The 23,171-nt window shown below is 37.2% G+C and overlaps 1 protein-coding gene across 7 annotated transcripts in view; it reads right to left on the bottom strand.

Moving 5' to 3' along the window:
* Positions 1–23,171, bottom strand: part of DPH5 (diphthamide biosynthesis 5) — an 84,182-nt gene that overhangs the window by 38,298 nt on the left and 22,713 nt on the right. For 4 of the 7 annotated variants that reach the window (XM_060623152.3, XM_060623148.3, XM_060623149.3 and 1 more), the window contains exons 5-8: positions 17,596–17,716; positions 14,536–14,575; positions 12,993–13,096; positions 8,691–8,816 (exon numbers count right to left, since the gene is read on the bottom strand). In XM_060623152.3, coding sequence (XP_060479135.1) covers positions 8,691–8,816; positions 12,993–13,096; positions 14,536–14,575; positions 17,596–17,716 — 391 coding nt within the window. Of the gene's footprint in view, positions 1–217; positions 8,817–9,548; positions 10,569–12,992; positions 13,097–14,535; positions 14,576–17,595; positions 17,717–23,171 lie in introns of those variants that run through there. The other 3 variants (XR_013557467.2, XR_013557468.2, XM_060623150.3) reach the window with 2 other exon arrangements.

Genomic DNA, 23,171 nt, shown 5'->3' with positions numbered 1-23,171 from the left:
CATCGTGGCTTAATTCTGGTTACATTCATACATCTCAAAATCAACAAAGAAAAAAAATGTATTTTTTTCCCACTTAAATCTCTTCTCAACTACCAGTTTCTGTCAGACTCCCTTACATAATGCTTGGAAATCAAAACACTGCTTTTGCCACCTCCATTTTCTAAATTCCCTATTGCAACATCCTTCCCTTCATTCCTTTGATATCTTTTAAATTCACCTTTTCCACTTCCACTGCCTTATTCCGGGATGTCCGTGATGAGTACATGCATGTGAGACTACCTAGCTTCCCGTCTTTTTCATGCCCAGCTTGAGCCACCTCCATGTCAGTCCCCGCCCCCCCAACCCCCGCCTCCCCACATCACCACAAACACAATTCTGGCCATAGGCAGGAAGTACAAGGGATTTCTGCAGAATCAGACTTTTGCCCAAGCATTCTGAAAACATTCCCCTACCCTGGCTTCCTGATTACTTTCTGTTGGCCCTTCTGTACCCTGGACTTTGACCTGCTAGATCTAGAGCACCTGCCAGGACTCCCTGCCTTTCCTGTGTTCTCTAGAATTAGCATCTGAAACTACAGTGGCCCATCACCACGCCCTCAGAGCAGCCTCTTCTGTTTATATACTGGTGTAAGCAAATTATTTACTACAATACTCCACTACCTCATCTTTATCTAGAGTTTTTGTTTCCTTCCCCACAGAAGCCACCCTGTTACTGTACTGACAGACTAAGTGCGCTTCTCAGTTTTCAGTAGCAGTCCTCCAGCTCAGGAATCTAGTGGCTCCCTAATGCTCATCAGATACAAATTCTTCTGAACAACTTTAGAAACTCATAGTGCTTTTCCTCTCCTCCCTGTTCAATGTAATTACCCACAACATGGCAATAAGCAAAATAATCAACACTCTAGACCAGGGAAAGAGCAGACAGGGAGAGACCAGCAGGCCCAACATGCAGATAGAATGACAGCAATTCAGTATTTTTCATTCTGGAAAAACAAATGAAGGTAGGAATGGTGGGAGGGAGGAAATAAATGAAAGAAAAAGAAAACAGCATTTCAATGAGATTCTAGTTCAAACAATCTGTCAGCTCATCCAGCCTTATTTCCAGGTTAAAAAAAAAAGGGGGGGTTTAAAAAAAAGTCTACCGTATTTCAGACTTAGCACATGCTATTAACTTTAAATGTACATTTCAACTTTATCTGCTAAATTTCTATAACCAAGAGAAGTAATAATGTTAACAGTAAGATAATACTCAAAATGTATGGAGTCTGGCACACTTTAGGCAATCAAAATTTATTGGGAAAATTGATTAATTTAATATGAAGTTTAATTCCTCCTTGGAAAATGTTTCTGTATACACTGTTAAGTAAACTGCAAGCCACTGCTAAAATCAAAGAATTAAAAACAAAAAAATTAAAAAAAACAAAAGCATTTGAAAGTATTTCCTGAATGTAGGCAGATAACAGTATTTTAAAAGAGTGACACTATATAAATAGACATGAAATTCAGATTCATATCTAATCTTAGTACAGTTTCACATCAATTAAAACCCTACTATTTGGCTTGGACTTTTGAAAATAACATACCACTTCCAAAATGATAAATATCTATCTGATTAGCCATCACTCTTCCCACCCTAGGCATTAAGTGAGGTCAGACTGTTGTCCAACTTTACAGGGGTTATCTGTCCTGTATGTGCATCATACTACTTCCCCTTGAGCAATACTTTGTACACAGATGATAGATTTCTACAGAACTTCACAACAAAACAAAGTTACTACACTTGTAATAATAATAGTTGAAGCAAAGGCTTCTTATTGGCTTCCAGAGACTTCCTCCAAGCAATTCTGTAGTGGTGACCAAAAACCATGGAAATCCACAATAGCTACCAGCAAGAGGAGGGAATTTTTCTCTGTTTACTAGAGCTGTGGCTTCAAAAGCATAGAGCAACCCCCTGTTGCTTTTTTTCTTTCTGTCCCTCCACATGGGTCAGGATGTAGGCTCAATCATGAAGCTCTGAGACAGACAGCAACAGAATAGAGTAACGAGAACCCCAAGTTTCTGGCAGAGGACTGAAAATGAGGAAGTGGCAGAGAGGTCATGGAATGGGAGGGGCACAGGAAAGCAATCTCATAAAGTTGTTTACAAACCCCAAGGGACATGCTCAAGTCACTAATGCTCGGATCTGCTCCTACTCAGCATACCAAAACACCTTCAGAACTAAACTATCCAATCAACTAGGTCCCAGACTGTCTAGGTCCCACACTGAGTAGCACAAACTTGAAATAGATCCAAAGAGAACCGCAATCCTTGAAAAGTGAACTGACACTGGAACCATAGACCACAGGTAGACTGGTTATTGCAACCTGAACCTAACCAGGTTGACTGCCTGTTAGAATAAATAGATTGGCATTCTCCATAGAATCTAAGCAAGATCTAGAATGAATCTTCTAAAATAATATTTACAATGTCCATACTATAATCAAAAATTACCCTGCAAAGTGCCACAAAAATTTCAACTTATGTTAGAAAAATAATAGATGAGGCTGAGATGACATCAATATTGGAATTATCTGAGAAAGACTTTACAGCAGCTACTATAAAAATACTTGAATAAGCCATCAGAAATAATCTTGCAATAAATATTAAAACAAAATAAAAGATATAAAAAACAAATGGAAGTATTAGAACAGTAACTCAAATTTAAAAACACACATACAAATGGATTCAAAAGCAAATGCAGCAGAGGTAAGAGTTAATGAACTTGAAGACAGATCAATAAAACTTATCCACTCTAGGGATGTCTGGCTGGCTCAGTCAGAAGAACATGAAACTCTTGATCTTGGGGTTGTGAGTTCAAGACCCACACGGTGTAGAGGTTACTAAATAAATCAATAAACTTAAAACAAATTATCTATTCTGAATGGCAGAGAATAACAGCCAGAAAAAAGGAAAAAAGGAAGGAAGGAAGGAAGGAAGGAAGGAAGGAAGGGAAGGAGGGAGGGAGGGAGGGAGGAAGGAAGGAAGGAAGGAAGGAAGGAAGGAAGAAAGGAAAAGAGCTCAGAGATCTGTGGGACAATAAGAAATGTCTAACACTCATGTTATCAGTCCTGGAAAGAAAGGATTCTGCATACAGTGCTGGGAAAATATTTGAAATAATGGCTGAAAACTTGCCAAATTTGGTGACATTAACCTATAGATTCAAGAGGCTAAGCAAACTCCAAAAAGGTCAAACCCCAAAATATCCACACCTAAATGCATCATTATCAAATAAATGCAATCAAAATCTCATGGGTTTTATTACAGATGTCAACAAGTTCATTCTAACATTCATATGGAAAGGCAAAAGAACTAGAATAGATCAGTTTTGAAAAAAGAAGAAAATTAGAGGAACCACACTACCTATTTTTAAGATTTACCATAAACCTAAAGTAATCAAGACAGTGTGGTATCACAGAAGGGAGAGACATATATCAACATAACAGCAAAAAGATCCACACAAATATGGCCAACCGATTTTTGGCAATGGTGCTAAAACAATTCAACAGAGAAAGGATAGTCTTTTTTAAAAAAACTAATGGTGCTGAGTAATTGACATATGCAAAAAAGAAAAAAAAAAAAGGATCCTTTCCATTAAAACTTACACTTCATACAAAAATTAACTCTAAATCTAGATCTAAATGTAAAATGCAAAACTATAAGAAAGCATAGGATAAAATGTGTCTTTCAGTTTGATGATGGGTTCTTAGACATTGTAACAAAAAAACATGATCCACACAAGAAAATACTGATACTCTCGATTTTGATTTCATCAAAATGAAAAACTTTTGTTTTTACTAAAGACATGGTTGAGGGAATAAGAGGACAAGCTATGGACTTGGAGAAAATATTTGCAAATCATGTATCTGGCAAAGACTTGTGTCCAGAATATGTAAAGAATGTTTAAAACTTAACCATAAGAAAACAATCCAAATTAAAAGTAGGCAAACGACATGAAATGGATGCTTCATTAAATAGGATACAAAAATGATTAATAAGCATGTGAAAAGAGGTTAACATCATTATCCACTAGGGAAATGCAAATTAAAACTATGATGACTGGGCCATAGGGTAGGTCTATTTTTAATTTTTTGAGGAACCTCCACACTGTTTTCCAGAGTGGCTGCACCAATTTGCATTCCTACCAACAGTGCAAGAGGGTTCCCATTTCTCCACATCTTCTCCAGCATCTATAGTCTCCTGATTTGTTCATTTTGGCCACTCTGACTGGTGTGAGGTGATATCTGAGTGTGGTTTTGATTTGTATTTCTCTGATGAGGAGTGACGTTGAGCATCTTTTCATGTGCCTGTTGGCCATCTGGATGTCTTCTTTAGAGAAGTGTCTTTTCATGTTTTCTGCCCATTTCTTCACTGGGTTATTTGTTTTTCGGGTGTGGAGTTTGGTGAGCTCTTCATAGATTTTGGATACTAGCCCTTTGTCCGATATGTCATTTGCAAATATCTTTTCCCATTCCGTTGGTTGCCTTTTAGTTTTGTTGGTTGTTTCCTCTTCCCAGTAGTTGCTAGGAATTTACCCAAGGGATACAAGAGTACTGATGCATAGGGGCACTTGTACCCCAATGTTTATAGCAGCACTCTCAACAATAGCCAAATTATGGAAAGAGCCTAAATGTCCATCAACTGATGAATGGATAAAGAAATTATGGTTTATATACACAATGGAGTACTACAGGGCAATGAGAAAGAACGAAATATGGCCCTTTGTAGCAACATGGACGGAACTGGAGAGTGTGATGCTAAGTGAAATAAGCCATACAGAGAAAGACAGATACCATATGGTTTCACTCTTATGTGGATCCTGAGAAACTTAACAGAAACCCATGGGGGAGGGGAAGGAAAAAAAAAAGAGGTTAGAGTGGAAGAGAGCCAAAGCATAAGAGACTCTTAAAAACTGAGAACAAACTGAGGGTTAATGGGGGGTGGGAGGGAGAGGAGGGTGGGTGATGGGTATTAAGGAGGGCACCTTTTGGGATGAGCACTGGGTGTTGTATGGAAACCAATTTGACAATAAACTTCATATATTAACAAAACAAAAAAAACACAACTATGATGACATACCACAACACACTTACCAGAATAGCTAAAATAGAAAATATTGCCAGTAAGAAATGCTGGCAAAGATACAGAGCAACAGGAACTCTTTCATAATACTGGTGGGAATGCAAAATGATAGAGCTACTCTGCAAATCGTTTTCGAAAATTTTTGTGAAATTAAATGTGCATCTACCATATGACCAGGAATCCCACTCCTATCTAACTCCAGAAAAATTAAAACTCATGTCACATAAAAACCTAAATGTGAATGTTTTAACATTCATATGTATGTATGTGCATATATCTATATCTATATCTATAATTGGTAAGAAGTGGATGGGTAGAGGCATGAATATATAGGTATAGTGGGAAGAAGTTTTTTTGGTGATGAAACTTTTGTGTCTAGATTATAAGGGTGGATTCACTGAGAATTTAAAGAGCTAAAAACTAAACAAACAAATGAATGTAGTGTTCAGGTGTTTCTAATTTAACTACGAAACACTGGCATTTCATGACAGACCAAAAATAGTATTGTTCCTTTTTCCGCTGATGAATAATACACATTTTTCATTTTACAATTTCATTTAAATTGAGGTGAAATTACATACAGAATAGTGTCACCAGATTTAGCAAAAATAAATAAATAAATAAATAAAGGATCCCAGTAACATTTCACTTCAAGTAATCATTTGTAGTATAAATGTGTCCCAAATATGGAATGGGACATACTTGTTCTGAATATATATATATAGACCTCTGTGTATGTAAACACACACCCACCCACCCACACACACACACGTTTATCTGAAATTCAATTTAACTGGATATTTTATTTGATCTGACAATCCTAATACAGAAAAATGCACAGATCCTAAATGTATATATTTGAATGAATTTTGGTAAATGTTTATACCCATACAACCAACACCCAATCAAGATACAGAATATTTCCATTACCTCAGGTTCCCTATTATCCCCAGCCAGTCAATCTTCATTCTCTCCATAGGCAAATACTATTTTCTTGTGACTACTTTTTCCTGTTGCTAACATGTTTTTAAAATTAATTCATGTTGTAGGAGTCAATGGTTCATTCTTTTTTATTGCTAATTAATATTCCATTGTAAAATACAGCGAATTTTAAAATCTATTCTCCTACTGGACACATGGCTTGGTTCTAGTTTGGGGCTATAAGCGAATAAATATATAAAGTTAAAAGCATTCTTATGCAATTGTTTTGTCAATGTTTTCACTTCTTTTGGGTAAATACCTAGAACTGATTTTACTAGTTCATGGGTTTAATTTACAAGAAACTGAAAACTACTTTCCAAAGTAGTTATGCCCATTTATATTCTTCCCAACAGCAGGCAAATTTCAGTTACTCCATATCCTTGCAACTTTTACTGTTGTTAGCCTTCAAAAATTTTGACATTCCATTGGCTTTGTTAATTTTATTGTTTGACCATTTTCTATTTCACTGATTTCTGCCGTGATGTTCAGTATTTCCTTTCTTCTACTTAGTTTTTACACACTTTTTTTTCTAAGATGGAAACATATCATTGATTTTAAAACTTGTCTTCTAATATAGATTTCCAAAGCTATAAATTTCTAAGAACTGCTTTACCTGCATCCCACAAATTTTCATATTTAATATTGTTTTTATTCAGTTAAAATAAATATTATTTCCAAATATTTGGGACTTTTCTAGACATCTTTTTGTTAGTGATAGTGATTTAAAAAAAATTTTTTTTAATGTTTGTTTTTGAGAAACATAGAGTGTGAATGGGGGAGGGGCAGAGAGAGAGGGAGACACAGAATCCGAGGCAGGCTCCAGGCTCTGAGCTGTCAGCACAGAGCCTGATGCGGGGCTCGAACTCACAGACTGTGAGATCGTGACCTGAGCCAAAGTCGGACGCTCAACCGACTGAGCCACCCAGGCGCCCCTGGTGACTTTTAATTTAATAGCCAAGCATATGGTCTACTTTGCTGAATGTTTCATACATGCTTGAAAATAAGGTCTATTCTACCACTATTGGGTGTAGTGATCTTTCAGTATCAGTTGGGTGCAAATGGTTTTTGTTCAAACGGTCAGTATTTTTGCTAATGTTTTGCCTATTAGTTGCCAAGAGGTTGTTAAAATCCTCAACTCTGATTGTAGATATGGCTGTATCTCCCTTTTGTTAGTTTCTGCCTCATGTACCTTAAAGCTGGTATTCAAGGAATATACCTTTAGGATTTTGTCTTCTTGATGAACTATCCTTTCTTTATGAAAAGTCCTTTTTTATCTCCATTATACTCCTTTTGAAGTCTATTTTATCTTCTATTAATAGAGCCACTTGTTTTCTTTTGTTTTCTGTTTGTATAGTCTGTTTTTCCCCCATTCTTTTACTTTCATCTTGTGTCTTTACACTTAAAGTTTAACTCTCTTATAGACAACATATAGTTGGACCTTTAAAAAAATCTAGTTCTTTTAATTGGAGTGTTTGGTTTACATTTAAGTAATTACTGATTTGGTTAAATTTAGGTCTATCATTTTGCTATTTTTCTATTTGTCCTATATATTTTGTACCTATATTTCCTCCTTTCTTGCCTTTTTTTTTTTTTTTTTGATGAATCATATATCTTTCAGTATTCAATTTTAATTCCTCTAATTTTTTTTTTTTTTTTTTTACTTCTGCCTTTCTTCTTTATTGCAGTTGCCAAAAGATTTCAATACATAACCTACATAGACCTGATCAGTCTACAATTAGTATTCCGCTGCTTTAAATAAAACGTAAGAACTCTGCCACTCTGGACTGGTAAGATTTGGTTTGGTTTTACTTTTTAATTTCAGTACTTTACAGATGTCTTTCTTTTGTCTCATGACCTCCACGGTTTCTGAGGTGAAGCAGCCCAACATTTATTGCTCCCCTGTGTGTAGTGGGTTCCCTACTACCACTCTCGGTTGCTTTTAAGATTTTTCTCTTATCTTTGGTTCTCATCGGTTTTAGCTATGATGTGTTAGGTCTTGTTTTCTTTACATTTATTCTGTTTGGAGTTCACTGAGCTTACTGGATCTATGTACTGATAGTTTCACCAAACTTGGGAAAATTTTGATCTTCACCCACTCATAATTTTTCTGCCCTATTTTCTCTCTCTTCTCCTTCTGGGAATTGAATTACATATGCATTGGACTGCTGAATACTGCCCCCCATGACTTTGAAGCACTGTGCTGTTTTCTTCTTTCCAGTTATTTTTTAGCCTTTATTCATCAGGACAATTTCTATCCACCTGTCATCTGCACTCTGCTGTTAGGTCCAACCATTTGGGTTTTTGCTTCCATTTCTCTGACAGCACTCATCTATATACATTCATTACAACTATTGTTCCTAGTCACTGTTGATATGCTAAAGAGACTCAATTTGTTATCATGCCCTAGAAGTGTTAAGATTTGTTCCAGCAGGCAGTTAAATTATGGACTAATCACCTTGATTTCATGGAGGATTGATTTTACATTATGTTAAAGGTTTTGTCTTTAGTTTTAGGCAAATCCTTAGTCCTGGGCATGGTCTCTTCTAATACACAGCCATTCTAGAGATTTGACAGAAAGCCTAAAGTGCTTACCAAGCCTTCTAACTTGACGGGATTCAAACTCAAAACTGTTTTCCCTTGCAATACAGAGCAACAAACTTTGCTCAGATTTTTCAGCCTTCCAGCTATGGCTTTCCACCAGGTTCATGGAGTCTTCCCCTGTACAAAGCATAATTCAGCAGTTAGCCAAAGAATTAAGAGGAGATTTGTATACAGACTGTTAAGGCTGGCTCCTCCTTCAGTGCCATCTCCATTTCTAGAATTTCCTCCTCACTTTACAGCTCCTCTAGCAGCCCCCAATTTCTCTGACACCTCAAGCCAATAAAACTCTTGAATTCTAGCCTTCTCTTGAATTCTAGCCATCCCTTACCAGACAGACTGGGGAATGGCCTGAGGGAAAAAGCTATATATAAGTATAGTTCTCAGCCTGCTTTTGGTCATTCCCCAGTGTCTTCAGACAGTTATGTTTTTCCCAGAGTTTATAATTGGGAGGGCTTGTACATTACAAGCTATTCCACCATTACCAAAGCCAGAAGTCCTGCCTTATATAATTCTTCAATGCTTGCTTTAATGCCTCAGAAGAAAACAACACAGAACTGGTACTTAAATGTCCTTGGCTCTCTCCCTTTTTATGTAACAGATTAAAAACAGAATACTTCATATATATTTAAAATACCTTTTATCTCAAACGAAATAAGTCAGAATAATCTCTTGTTAATTAATGCTCCCAGGAAGTAGGGAAGTATATGTTCAACTTCCAATGAATTTATCAATTTAAGCTATGGTTGATTAAGCCATGGAAATATTTAGAGTTAGACCAACCAAACTAGCATCTAGTAAAGCTATTTCTGTTATGAACAAAAAGTACAAGACTCTACAGTAGTCATGAAATATTATAAATGCAGAGCTGTTTATAACTAGGAAAAAGAATGTGACTACTTACATACATACGGTGGCATATTACTGAGTTAAGTGATATGACAAATCTTGCCTAACCCAATGTCTTCAAACTTAAATTTTTTAAAGCCATATTTTATAGTCATTAAGTTTTCCATTTGTCCACTTGGATGTGAAAGATGCAATTTAAAACCAAACAGCAACTGTACATGGCTGGCTGAACATTTATAATTCAACAATTATATAACCTCCAAAATACAGCAGAATATGAACCACATAATTAAAGTGTCAGCTAAACAAGACAAGGCAATTCAGAAAGATGTCATTTTGTGGCATGTACTCAGCTGAGCTTTAAGGAAGAGGACGGTTGGGTGGTACTTACTCTTTCCACCTCTGCTTAAAGCACTAATACCAACTACTGTCAGGACAATTCATCTTGTGGTCAGCACAGCTGACTTTTAAAAAAGAAGAAAGTTCCACATTGTATAAACTCATTTCATAAGTAAAAACTGTTTTTAAATAACAATGAGTATCTGTCCGCAAGTTTTCAGGCTTGGTCTGCTCCATGTGTGTACATCCTCAAAAATCACCAAAATAGCAGCAACAGATGATGATGTCATAAGGAAAAAACTCACTGCCACAGGAAACTAAGTATTATTGAGTCAAGATCTTTCTTCTTGGTCACTTGTTTTATAATTATTAGGTACACCAAAAGAACTGTTCATTATACAAATACGGGTATGTGCATATATGACTGAAACTAACATCTAACAATAGAAAATGTCTATGCTTCCATTCCATCAATGCTTTAGGATTCTGTGCTATTTTCTGGTATGGAAAACAGACTTAGCATCTCCATCTCCAATGGATGCATGTTGTCTCCTGTGATAATTAAAGAGTGTAACGGTCCTCCCAAGTCCACAGTACACATTTGCTGCAAAGTGCCTGCTGCAATTTTCTGGTCCTCAGCTCCAACCCTGGCTAAGCCAACACAGAGTGTCTTCTCGGTGACTGCTATTAAGAAGAAGAAGAAAAAGATACTGCCATTCAAATCAGCAATTGCATTATCCTGTCCAACATTAAAATGAACATTAGTACCAAAAGTACACTTAAAGAAGCCCTGAATATCTTAAATCTCCTTAGTCACATATTACACACCAATTATCTATTGATTTACCTAAGGCTTTTCTAAATTATATGCACTACCTGACATATAAAGCGGTTCTTCCTAACTTTACCCTTTTGGAATTCCAAAGGCTTGCCCTAGTTTAAGTTTTCAGGATTTGATAAACAATTGCCTATATCCATACTCTTTACAACTGATTAGCATTTGTCTTTATTTTGTTTTTAATGTTTATTTATTTTGAGAGGAGAGAAAGAACATGTGCACATGAGCAGGGGAGGGACAGAGACAGAGCGAGACAAGAATCTCTGGCAGGCTCTGCTCTGTCAGTGCAGAGCCTGATGCAGGGCTCGAACTCATGAACCGTGAGATCACGACCTGAGCTGAAGTCAGACGTTTAACAAACTAAGCACCCAGGTGCCCCAGCATTTGTCTTTATATAGCTTCTGAGTGAACAATGTTTATTATCTGCCCAAATATATATATATATATATATTTTTTTTTTAAGGCACTTATGAATATTTAAAGTTTATTTATTTTGAGAGAGAGAGTGAGATTGGGGGAGGGGCAGAGAGAGAGAGAGAGAGAGAGAGAGAGAGAGAAAATCCCAAGCAGGCTCTATGCTTAATGTGGAGCCTGACATGGCTTGATCTCAAGAAACATGAGATCATGACCTGAGCTGAAATCAAGAGTCAGACACTTAACCGACTGAGTCACCCAGGTGCTCCAAACCTGCCTATATTTTTAATAAATTGCTTGATATATGTTCCCAGTGACCAAGGTATACTAGAAAAACAAGAGGAGTATGAGATAAATACACAGATTTGAATTTTTGCTTGGCCACATAATCACCTATGTCAAACTTCAGTTTTCTTTTCATTTTTCAAAACATAATACTATCTTTCTTAAATGGCAGTTGTAAGGGTTGAGATAACAGACATGAAAGTATTTAATAAATTACAGAGCCCTTAACAAATAATGGGCATAATGACATTACTTATGTTTTTAAGTGCTGACCTTTTCATGATTTTATTTAGTTGGGAAAGCTGTCTTGATTGAACAATGATCAAAATGGGGCAAATGAGGGGCACCTGGGTGGCTCAGGTGGTTAAGCGTCTGACTCTGGATTTCGGTTCAGGGCATGTTCTCATGATTTGTCAGTTCAAGCCCCAAGGTGGGCTCCAAGCTGGCAGTGCAAAGCTTGCTTGGGATTCTCTGTCTCGTTCTCTCTCTGCCCCTCCCCTGCTCACTCACTCTCTCTTAAAATAAAGAAATACATGTTTAAAAAATGGGACAATGATATCTACAAGGACAAGCAGGCATGCAAGTTTAGGCTTAAGTGTACAAAATTATGGATATGGAATACCCTTGCAAATTATTTGTTTCATAACTTTAATGAGACCTACTAATGAGGAAAAAAATAAGCAACAGTCATTCAAGAATCTCTTATGTATTTTTTCTATCAAGAGATTGGTGCTCAAAGGCAGTCAGCAACTTACAACAGAATATAATGACAAGTTCTTTTAAAAACCTGTCAATAAATGGAGCACCTGGGTGGCTCAGTCTGTGAAGGGTCTGACTTTGGCTCAGGTCGTGATCTTGCGGTCTGTTGAGTTCGAGCCCCTCATCGGGCTCTGTGCTGACAGCTCAGAGCCTGGAGCCTGATTCAGATTCTGTGTCTCTCCTTCTCTCTGTCCCTCCCCAGTTCTCACTCTGCCTCTCTCTCTCTCTCTCTCTCTCTCTCTCACACACACACACACACACACAAAGTAAAAATAAACATTAAAAAAAAAAGAATCTCTCAATAAAGATTTACTGATGACAAACATTTTATTATATACCACGTACTGTGTCTAGATATTATGAATATAAGGATAAATTCTCTTGTTTTTATCCTGAGGAAAACTACCCCCAGTCTCAGTGAGAACAAAGAGAAAAAGCAGAATAAGTATATTTTTGCAGGATAGATCTTACCATAAATTTAGGCTAAAAAGGAAGTTCTGCATTTTACCTATGTATTTATTAACATGTTTACATTAAACCTGATTTACTGTTAATCTGTGAAAAATCCTCACTTTCTTGAATGGTATTAATGTTCCTAGGAAGAACTCCATTATTTTTCCTTCAGTACTACTTTTAGCCTATGAAATTTAAGTGAAAACTGAAAAAAAAAAAAAAAAAAAAAAGACAAGAAAAAGTACTATGCAAGCACACTGAACCTCACTTCAGAAGTGGGAGGTGTGTGAAGTTATACCATGTGCACATCTCAGTACAGCAGTGGGGAAACATGAGAACCCTTTTAGGGCATTGAGTACCTGGCTCTTCTCCTCGTATTCGTTGATTCTGAACAATCTCCAGAAGCTGCCGGGCTGCTTGGTTTACACTCATATACCGAGGAGGTTCATAGATCTTCCTTCCCCTGTAAATATAAAACTAGATGCCACTGTCCTCAGCCATGAAATTACATAACACATTTTTAATGCAGTTATTCCCCCAGGAATACTCAGGTACCACAGTCTAATTATATGGTCTAATTATATGGTTTGAAGCATTCACACATTACCCATTTAAGTATACACTAAAACATGAATACCATAATTGTTTAAGTTTAAGCTTTTTTCATTGTTCTACTTCAAGTGTCCTCTGATCTCACCGAAATGCTGGCAGAAATAAAAGTCCAACAACTTAATGATAAATGTCTAAATCAAAGTTACTTTTATTTAAAGTGATAACCCAGGCAAAAACAGTTCAAATTAAGCAGCAATTTGTTCTAGATCCTGGCTTAATCAGGTTCTATCGTGTCCATTTTTATTACCATGTTTAAACCACATATTCCTCTTTTCACTTCTTCCTCTAAGAAAAGTAAACTAAAGTGGTAAATATCTAAAAATCTTGGAGGGTTAGATATGTTTACTTCTGATACCTCAAAGCCTACCACATCTGCCCATGATCATAATAAAAATACTGTTTTCATAGCTTACAAAACAGTTCATACAGATTATCTTACTGACTCCCAAAAAAATTCTCAAAGTCAGCACTGTCCAAGAGAAATATGATGCAAACCACAGAGTTTTAAATTTTCTAGTAGTCACATTAACAAAAGTAAAAAAAAAAGGCAAAATTAATTTTAACAATACTATTTTACCCACTATATCCACAATGTTGTATTTCAACATTTACTCCTATAAAAATTATTAAAGAGATTATTTTTGTACTAAGTTTTTGACATCTGTTATTTCATACTTATAGCATTAATTCAAGTGTTAAATTTTCATTGGAAATACTTAATCTTTATTTAAATTTCATAAAATTCATGGTTGCAAAAGATTTACCCAGTGAAGTTACTCCAAATATACTTTTTTAATAACTAAGTTGAGTATTTTTATTAATTAAAATTAAATTATAAAGGCAGTTTCTCAATTACATTAGCCATTTTTCAAGTGCTCATTAATTATATGTGGGTAGTAGCTACTGTACTGCACATTGCCTCAATAAGCAAAAAAAGGATTTTAGCACTCATCACACATAGGAGGAAAAGAAGACTCAGAAACCAAAGTAGCTTGCCTAAGAGCACATAACCAGAGGCAGACTCAGGACTCAAATGCACGTCTTCTTCTGACCACCAATTCATTAATTCACACCACAAATATTTACAGAGTGTCACGGTCCTGAATCCATGAGATCTATTGCTATTTCCACTCTATCACACTGCTTTTCACGTCATAAGATGAGGTGATTAATTTTTACCAGTTAAGGAAAGCTAATTTTCAACAATCTTTAGAACACATGTCCTTTACGTAGAATTTATTGTATAAGGAATTAGAAACAGACATAAGCATTCTCAGAATAAGAACTTACTTGATTAGATTTTCCAAAGACTGCTCCTTTACTTTGATGTCTGTAGGAAGTGAAAAATAGTTCTCTTTTAATTAACTACTTTATCCAAAACCCTGTGTGTCAACTTCGGTAGAGCCATTTAAATTTAGGGGAAGCGTTTTTGTCAAGTCTCCGAAATATTAATTTCAGAGCTCATGTCATTCTTCCGTCACACTTGTATCCATCTACTTTTTTATAGAAATATACAGAAGAATGGAAGCTTGTGGTGTGTAAAGGTCATTAGTTAGAAAACAAACACGAGGTTGGCCCTAAGACCATCCTGAAAGCATCTAATTTCCTCTTGGAAAAGAAGACACAGGAAAGAGTCAGATAAATATTGGCATATATACTACCAAACAGCTAATCCAAATCTTTGTGTTCATTTCTACTAGCTGGTAAGTGCATAGACCCAACTGAGAAGTCTTCTTATGTTCCTATTCTTAACCTATTTTTCGGGCACTAGAACGTAAGCTCTAATGCATGTAATGTAACAGAAGAAAACTTTCACCACATTTTGAAAAGAAACCTTTGCTCTCTTGTGAATGGTTAAGACATGTCTAATAACTTATAAATAAACCCTTTAATACCCAATATTCATAAACAGCGCTTTCCCAAGCACTGACTGCCAGGTATGGGGCTACCACAGAGGCCAGAACACACATAATCTCTGCTCTCATGAAGCTTGAAATGCAAGTGTCACAAATCCTTGATTCCTTTTACTTCTTAATCACTGATGCTCAGCCAAACAGTTTGGTAAAAGGTAAAAAAGCACAATCACTCCACATCCTCACAGGAACTCAGTATACAACAGCAAGAGCAACAGCTGCTTCCTGTTCTACATGCTAAAAACAAATGGTTCAGCCAAAGTCTGCTTTTGCAAAAATAAATACACTGCAACTGAAGGGTCTTTTTGTTGGATTTCTACAGCTTTCCTAAGTGATTATCAAAGTTTTTCTTATGAAGGAGACTAAAGAGTTTCCTAGGAAAATACAGCAGAGGTTAAGCCCTTGTAAGTATTTGTAAATGTTCTTGGAACCGGTGGTGAATGTACCTTTCAGGTTCGAAATACCATTATTTAATTTTTCCATTTGTCTAGCACATATAAGAAAAAATGCAATATCAGTTATTGAAAATGGCCTGCAATACAATTAACAGACGTAGACTTCCTTTATATGGTACCTGCAAGATTTTTAAAAATTCAACACATTCATTTAGTTCATTCACCTTGAGGTTCTGAAATGTTGTGAGTTTTTAGTATTTTAACTTTTTAAATGATCTGCTCTATAGAACCTGGTTTTAAGTATGAAGAGGGCTGGGGAGAATTTTTACAGGCAAATGCTTTTTGATCGAACATAAGACTACATTATGAAATATTTAATATCAAGCCAGACCAGTCTTTTTTTTTTTTTTTTTTTTTTTAATTTTTTTTTTTTTTTTTCAACGTTTTTTTTTTTTATTTATTTTTGGGACAGAGAGAGACAGAGCATGAACGGGGGAGGGGCAGAGAGAGGGAGACACAGAATCGGAAACAGGCTCCAGGCTCCGAGCCATCAGCCCAGAGCCCGACGCGGGGCTCGAACTCACGGACCGTGAGATCGTGACCTGGCTGAAGTCGGACGCTTAACCGACTGCGCCACCCAGGCGCCCCAACCAGTCTTACTACTTCTCCCCTGCCTTCACACAGGCCAGAATTATTCCTTTCTACTTCTACTTGCTAAAGGTAAGCATCTCCTTTTCACCTTAGTGCCAGCACCCTGCATAATGCAAAGTACCCAATAGATATTCCATAAAAGTCTACTGAATCAATTTATTCATGTGGCTCTACTATTACCCACACACCAGCCTATCTTAAACTACCCCTGAAGTAACATAAGTCCCAACTCCTTCATAAAGCCTATGTTAACTTCCCCTCAAAAGCTCTTTGTTCTTTGAAATATCTATATAGTTATTACTATATTTTGTTAATCTTTAATTACATCATATACATCTGGTCTTTTCAAGTAAATTTTAAATTCTCTGTAGTATCCTAACATGGTATATTCTCACTAATCCCTACAGGGTCTGGACCACAGCAGGCATTCAATAAATATATACTAATTTAAATGATGAGCATTCCAGATGATTAAATGATGAGATGTACGGTTTGAGGATTTGAAATCATATCTTATACTTCACACCTTGTTCCTGTTTTTGTTAATGGAGCAAGGAAGATATATTGTTTAGCCTTGTTTGTCTTTTCCCAGGAAAGCCAAGAAAAGGGGGAAGCTCTTAGAAAGAGAAATCGAGAGCCAAAGTTCTGGTTTGTCCTTCCTGCCTCTTCATACAACAGAACTTAATTGTTCTTTAAACTTTTGTGTACATAGCAACTAAATTTCAAAACCCTGAGGGCAGGACGCATGTCTAATACTTCCTTAGTATTCCAAAAAAACCCTAACTCTACAATGGGCATAAAGTGCAGCATGATATAGTAAAAAAGCTGTGATATCTGGATTCTACCAATTCCACCACTGATAAACTGGGTGACACAGTGGGAAAATGATTAAATATCTCTGGGCCTCAACTTCATCTGTAAAACGGGCTTCAATAACATGATCTTCAGAGTCTCTCTCAGATCTGTAATTCTGTGATTCTGATATCAATACTGTGGTATTCAAAAAACATCTCTAGGAAGACAAAGGATGGCACTTGGTAAGAATAAATGCTTAATACAGGTCTGCTGAATTGCAGTAAACTGACAAGAACAGGGTTTTGATGGATAAACGGGTAAGATAATAGAATGCTGGAGTGGATTCATGAGGGCATAAGAAGGGAGTAGCACGAATTATGGTATACACAAGGGAAAAGCCAGGTGGTATTTGGAGCAGAAAATGCGTTATCTCCCTGAGAGTAAGAGAAGTATGTGGCACACAGAGCAGCTAGACCAGGTCGTTCCTTGACCTCTAGCTAGTTATGCACAGAACAGCTTTACCTGAACACAAAATCAAAATGAGAATAATACGACGACTCCATATTGTGACTTTAAGGAAACTCCAAAGCCCTCACCTAGTAAGCATAACGTGTGCATGCCGTTTTGTCTGTTCTTCTTTACTTTGTCAAAGAAGCTTTCTGGTCTCCAAGTGTCTGTCCAAAAAACAATAGAAACCGTCTCTCCAAACTTATACAACTAGAAAAAGTAAAAACATTAATTAATGATAGAACAATTCACTGCTTACTCTTTCAAAGTTAACAACCAAAACATAAAGTGAGACCCAGACTTGAGATGAGTGGGGGATCAAATCTCTTACAAAATACATGTTCTCTTTGGTCCACAGCAGCTGGTGTCTCTCTGATGCCCTTTACAGTAGTGCTCCTAGTAGTTTAGCATTCAGTATAGCAACATATGTAACCAGTTCACGATTTAGCTATGTAGTTGCTAAAAATACTGAAACAGAACCCAGAAGGAAATAAACAAAGACTTTTGAGCAGTCAGAGCAGGGACTGTTCACTAGGTTAATTTTATTATCCTCACACTACAGACCACCAAGGCTCAGAAACATCAAGCTCATCTGCCCAGGGTCTCACAGCTAGTGAGTAATGAAAAAGACTCAAACAGGTCCAAGAAATGCTCCTTTCCACCATGGCAGCTCAGGACAATTCAGACACTATATTCGCTGCAGCTATTTCTTAAACCCTACCCCCTTACTTTACCCACGATTTGATTCCTCACTATAGAATTCAATGAAGGTTTGCCCAAACCTCCTCCTTTCCCAAGTGGCCTACCCACCCCACTTGGCCATCACACAACCAAGAGGCTTGCTTTGTTCCAGTGTGCTTCCAGTCTGGCTGCACAGCTCACTGAAGTGAGCCCAACTCCACATCTTATGCTAAGAAAACTCAGTTCTGAATCCTAGTTCTGCAACTTGGTAGCTGTGTGACATTGTTCCTTCTAAATCTCTAAAATAGGGATAGTAAAAACATACTGTCTTTCCTACTCATGGGGTTGTAAACATGTAAAAAGTTATTCAAACTGTGAAGTAATATGCTAATATTAGTTCTTATCTAGTCACTGTGCAAAGGACAATTAAATTCAAAGACTTAATACATGGTAAAACATAAAACTAAAGTTGTTAGGTAAAGATTTAATTATTCAATTGAAACAGTGCTTGAAACAATTTATAAGAGCTGGAAAGCACTAGACACAGGAAATCAAGTCTAGTCCTCTGCCACAAACTGTGCACAGGACAGTACTGAACTTTTCTAAGCCCAAGGTTTTTCATTTTTCAAATGAAGAACTGGTCTGCAGAAGGGATTATCATCCTGAGGCTTCTCCAATCAGTTTTCAGAAGCTGCTGCAAGAGGTAAGGGGGAGGCAGAAAGAACAGAAACAGAAAAGCTGGAGCATTCAAGGCCCTCTATCCCTCCACCCCAGGAAAGCTCAAATTTTCTCACTTTTTGTACACTGAGGCCTAAAACCTGTAACTGACACTCTTTTTTTTTTCAACGTTTTTTGTTTTTGTTTTTTTTTTATTTTTGGGACAGAGAGAGACAGAGCATGAACGGGGGAGGGGCAGAGAGAGAGGGAGACACAGAATCGGAAACAGGCTCCAGGCTCCGAGCCATCAGCCCAGAGCCTGACGCGGGGCTCGAACTCACGGACCGCGAGATCGTGACCTGGCTGAAGTCGGACGCTTAACCGACTGCGCCACCCAGGCGCCCCGTAACTGACACTCTTAATGGTGACTTTGAGTTCTTAAGGGAAAGCTCATCAGGTTCCTCACACGGCCACAACTTCCAACTCACCTACCAATGAGCTTTATTCTCAAAGTCCACTTGCAAACTGTCTAAAAAAGATCTATGGAAGCCATGCCATCCCCTGGCAAATTCTCAGATCAGTATAGCAAGAGCCATGTAACTGCAGGAATTCAGAGTCATGAATCTTCTTGCCACGTATATAATGTTTCTCTGTGAAAAATGCATCCAGCTGATGAGTTCCAATGTGTTCCAATGTGGGATTCCTGGAATACATTCACCCAAGCTGCAAGAGATAGGCCTAGCCCTGCTGGGGTGGGGCTGGGGGTGGGGGTTCTGCTACTGTTATTGTTCTATGAGAGGCAAATTTATCTAAAAGATATTTATTCTAGATCATCCACTATGTGCCACCATTATGCTATGCACAGGTATAAAGTGAGAAGCCAATCTGAGCTCTGGCCCTCATGGAGAATGCAGTCTTGCATATACCTCACAGAACAGGCAAGAGCTCTGAAGTCACAGCGCTGGTTCTTAATAGATGGGTCACCATGGGGTGCCTGGGTGGCTCAGTCGGTTGAGCGTCTGACTTTGGCTCAGGTCATGATCTCATGGCTCGTGAGTTCGAGCCCCGCGTCAGGCTCTGTGCTGACAGCTCAGAGCCTGGAGCCTGCTTCCGATTCTGTGTCTCCCTCTCTCTCTGCCCCTAACCCACTCACATTCTGTCTCTGTCTCTCTCAAAAATAAATAAACATTAATAGATGGGCCACCGTGGACAAATAACCTTCCTGACTTTCAAGAGAAACTCCCCGGGAAAATGCGCATAACTATAAACCTAATAATGTGATTTGTTAAAGGATTAAATGACATAAAGTGTGTAGAATGCCTAATACATTGCACACAGTAAAAACAATAAATGTTAGGGATTTGATGATATAATAATATGTTTATAATGATGATATAAAAATGGTCTAAAATGCTGTGTCTTGCTATAATCCAACTGCTTTCTTTACTGGAATGAGCTCAAAAATATTACCAAATATTTGAAAATAAGTTTATGATTTAGCTCTGATAAGTTCAACAGTTTACATTCTAAAAGGGATTTTTGGCATCTCTGATCAGACTTTGAAATATTGCTATTACTCTGTAAAAAATAAAACTATTGAGGTTAAAGAAAATTACGTATGCAACCATATATAAACACTCTAAATGGGCCTTCAATATTTTAAGAGTCATGGAAATATACTCATGAAGGTAAATTCTTCATTCAGAAAGAAAGGGATAGATGATTTCTGAGAGAATTGAGATGCTAGTCACATATAAACACTAGCTGCAGCATGCTGTAGAAAAGCTTCTTGGAATTGTCTAATTTGGGGGATTAAAAGAAAGCCTCACATAAGCACTGCTTTCTAGGACCCTGATTTATAGACTGTAACCATTCCCATGGTTGTGCTGCAAACTTCTTCAATGAGTTCTGGAACATTATGCAAAGAGTTTCACCATTTAAGATGTCAGTCCCTCAAAGAACAGAAAGATCAGTGCCATGTTTCACAATCCAAGGACTTGCCAGTAAACCATAAAAGAAACTGGAGTAAAACAGTGTCAAGAACTGAGGCTGCAGAAGTCTAAGCTCTGTCTTATACATGTTAGCCTTTGTACTGTGATCATTTTCCCCCAAAACAGTATTGATGCAAATCTAAATTTAGAGACCATAAAAAGAGCTGTTTTCTAAGAACAGTAGATAAACACAGGTCTTTTTGCTTGTTTGTTTTAATCTGAAGCAAGTTATAAAGAAAGCAATTTATCCAACTTGATATTGGATCGTGTTTTTATCTGTTGAAGATAAAAACTCAAAATGATCTAATTAACATATAAAGCAATATCTAGTTAAAGCAAGAAGATGCATAAGAAAGATCAATATTAGGTAGTAAATAATAATTCTAAAAAATGAGACATAGACAGTACTGAAGGAGTTCAGCATTACTCCCACTTGGAAAGCACCTGAAGACAACTCCTGAAGACAGGATATAGGCTGGGCCTTAAAGGGTGGAAAAGATGGGGGAACTTGATCTTGGGGGAAGAACAAGATGGTAGGAACAACTTAACAGAGGTGGGAACTGTTGGGCAATATTTAGCATGGCATTAAGCAATTATCTAGAAATAGCTATTGCCCGACTTGCCTCTAACAAGTATCTCTTAATTCCCGACAGCTTTACCACGTGCCAATTCCTGTCAATGCCAGCTCCATAATATACCTAGAACTGACTTCATTTCTTTTATCACTACCTTAGTTTGAGTCCTTAATGCCACTTGCCTGAATGACCTTAATAATCTTCTAACTCATCGCACTGCCACCAATGTTTCCTTCCTTTCAGAAGCACAGAATGCTTTGTAAAATCCATTTTTATAATTAGGATTTAATACTTTTGTCATTCTACATTCAAATACAAAACAGTTTGTGACTGGGGTGCCTGCGTGGCTCAGTCGGTTGACTGTCCGACTCTTGCCTCAGGTCGCAATCCCATGGTCATGGAATCCAGCCTCATGTTGGGCTCTGTGCTGACAGTGCAAGCCTGCCTGGGATTCTTTTTCCCTCTTTCTGCCCCCTGCCTCAAAATAAACAAACAAAAAATAGTTTGTGATTTTCTAAGTTAAAAAATATCTTCTCAACATACAGAAAAATCAGAAAATTTAACTTGCTATTAAGAACTCTGTGGGGCACCTGGGTGGCTCAGTTGGTTAAGCGCCGACTTCGGCTCAGGTCATGATCTCGCGGTTTGTGAGTTCAAGCCCCATGTCGGGCTCTGTTCTGACAGCTCGGAACCTGAAGCCTGCTTCGGATTCTGTGTCTCCCTCTCTCTCTGCCCTTCCCCCGCTTGTGCACTCTCTCTCTCTCTCTCTCTCTCAAAAATAAAATAAACATTAAAAAAAATTTTTTTTAAAAACAACTCTGTGAAGCCCCACATGTATCTTTCATATATAAACATGAATCCTAAATCAGATCACTTAAATCTGTGAGGTAAAAGAAAGCTGAGCCAGCAAAGATGTCAAAAAACACACCACAAACCACATAATCAAGAGTTACTAGTTTTCTATACAGAATATTGGTCTTGGAGTTGTTTTTTTTAATCTCCACATGCGTTTTGCTTAACATTTATGTAACACTGATTTTGCTGACACTAAGAAAAATTATGCACATGCCCACTGTATACAAGATACATAAAGTTGAAGACCAAAGAGCTATAAAATTTATGTTATTACACATAAATGAGAGAATCCACATATGAATTAAACGAAAGAATTTTAATTTAAAGTACATAATTCCAAAAATAAACCAACTTGGGCTGGGGTGGGAAGGATAAGTAAATAAATAAGCAATTCAACTCAGCAAATATTTGTTGCATATTGATTATATGTTTTGGCACTGTGATAAAGCACAAAGGGAGATGTGAAGATGAGTAAATCAGGAAGTTTATGTGCCCAACACGTAAACACATAAAGTAACTGAATATTCTGTATGGGATGACGATGTATCAGGATTGTGCAAGTAGAAGAATGGTACAATCATATCTGCAATTTAAAAATAAAACTATTAAGTGGGAGAGAAGATGGCTATTAAAATATTGACTAAAAACAGTTCCAGTGGAAATGGAAAGAAAAACATTTTTAATATGCCCATGATTCCGCAGGTGGTCAAAATAATTCCAAAGTGACTAAAAGAACAGGAAGCTTCCTCAGATGCGTTCTTCTAAGGTTACGTGGCAGTGTAGAGTGTGGATCCCCTTATTACCTAGTTTAGTGTTCACTGTACAAGGTTAGACTTTATCATTTCTACATTAGTCCCTGGACAACAATGAAATCAATTCAATGCTTTTGAAAACTAACAGTAAGAA

This window comes from Panthera onca, chromosome C1, assembly GCF_046562875.1.
Source record: "Panthera onca isolate mPanOnc1 chromosome C1, mPanOnc1 haplotype 2, whole genome shotgun sequence".
Lineage (NCBI taxonomy): Eukaryota > Metazoa > Chordata > Mammalia > Carnivora > Felidae > Panthera > Panthera onca.
Note: the sequence above shows the minus strand (reverse complement) of the source record. Positions and strands in the feature narration are given on the sequence as shown.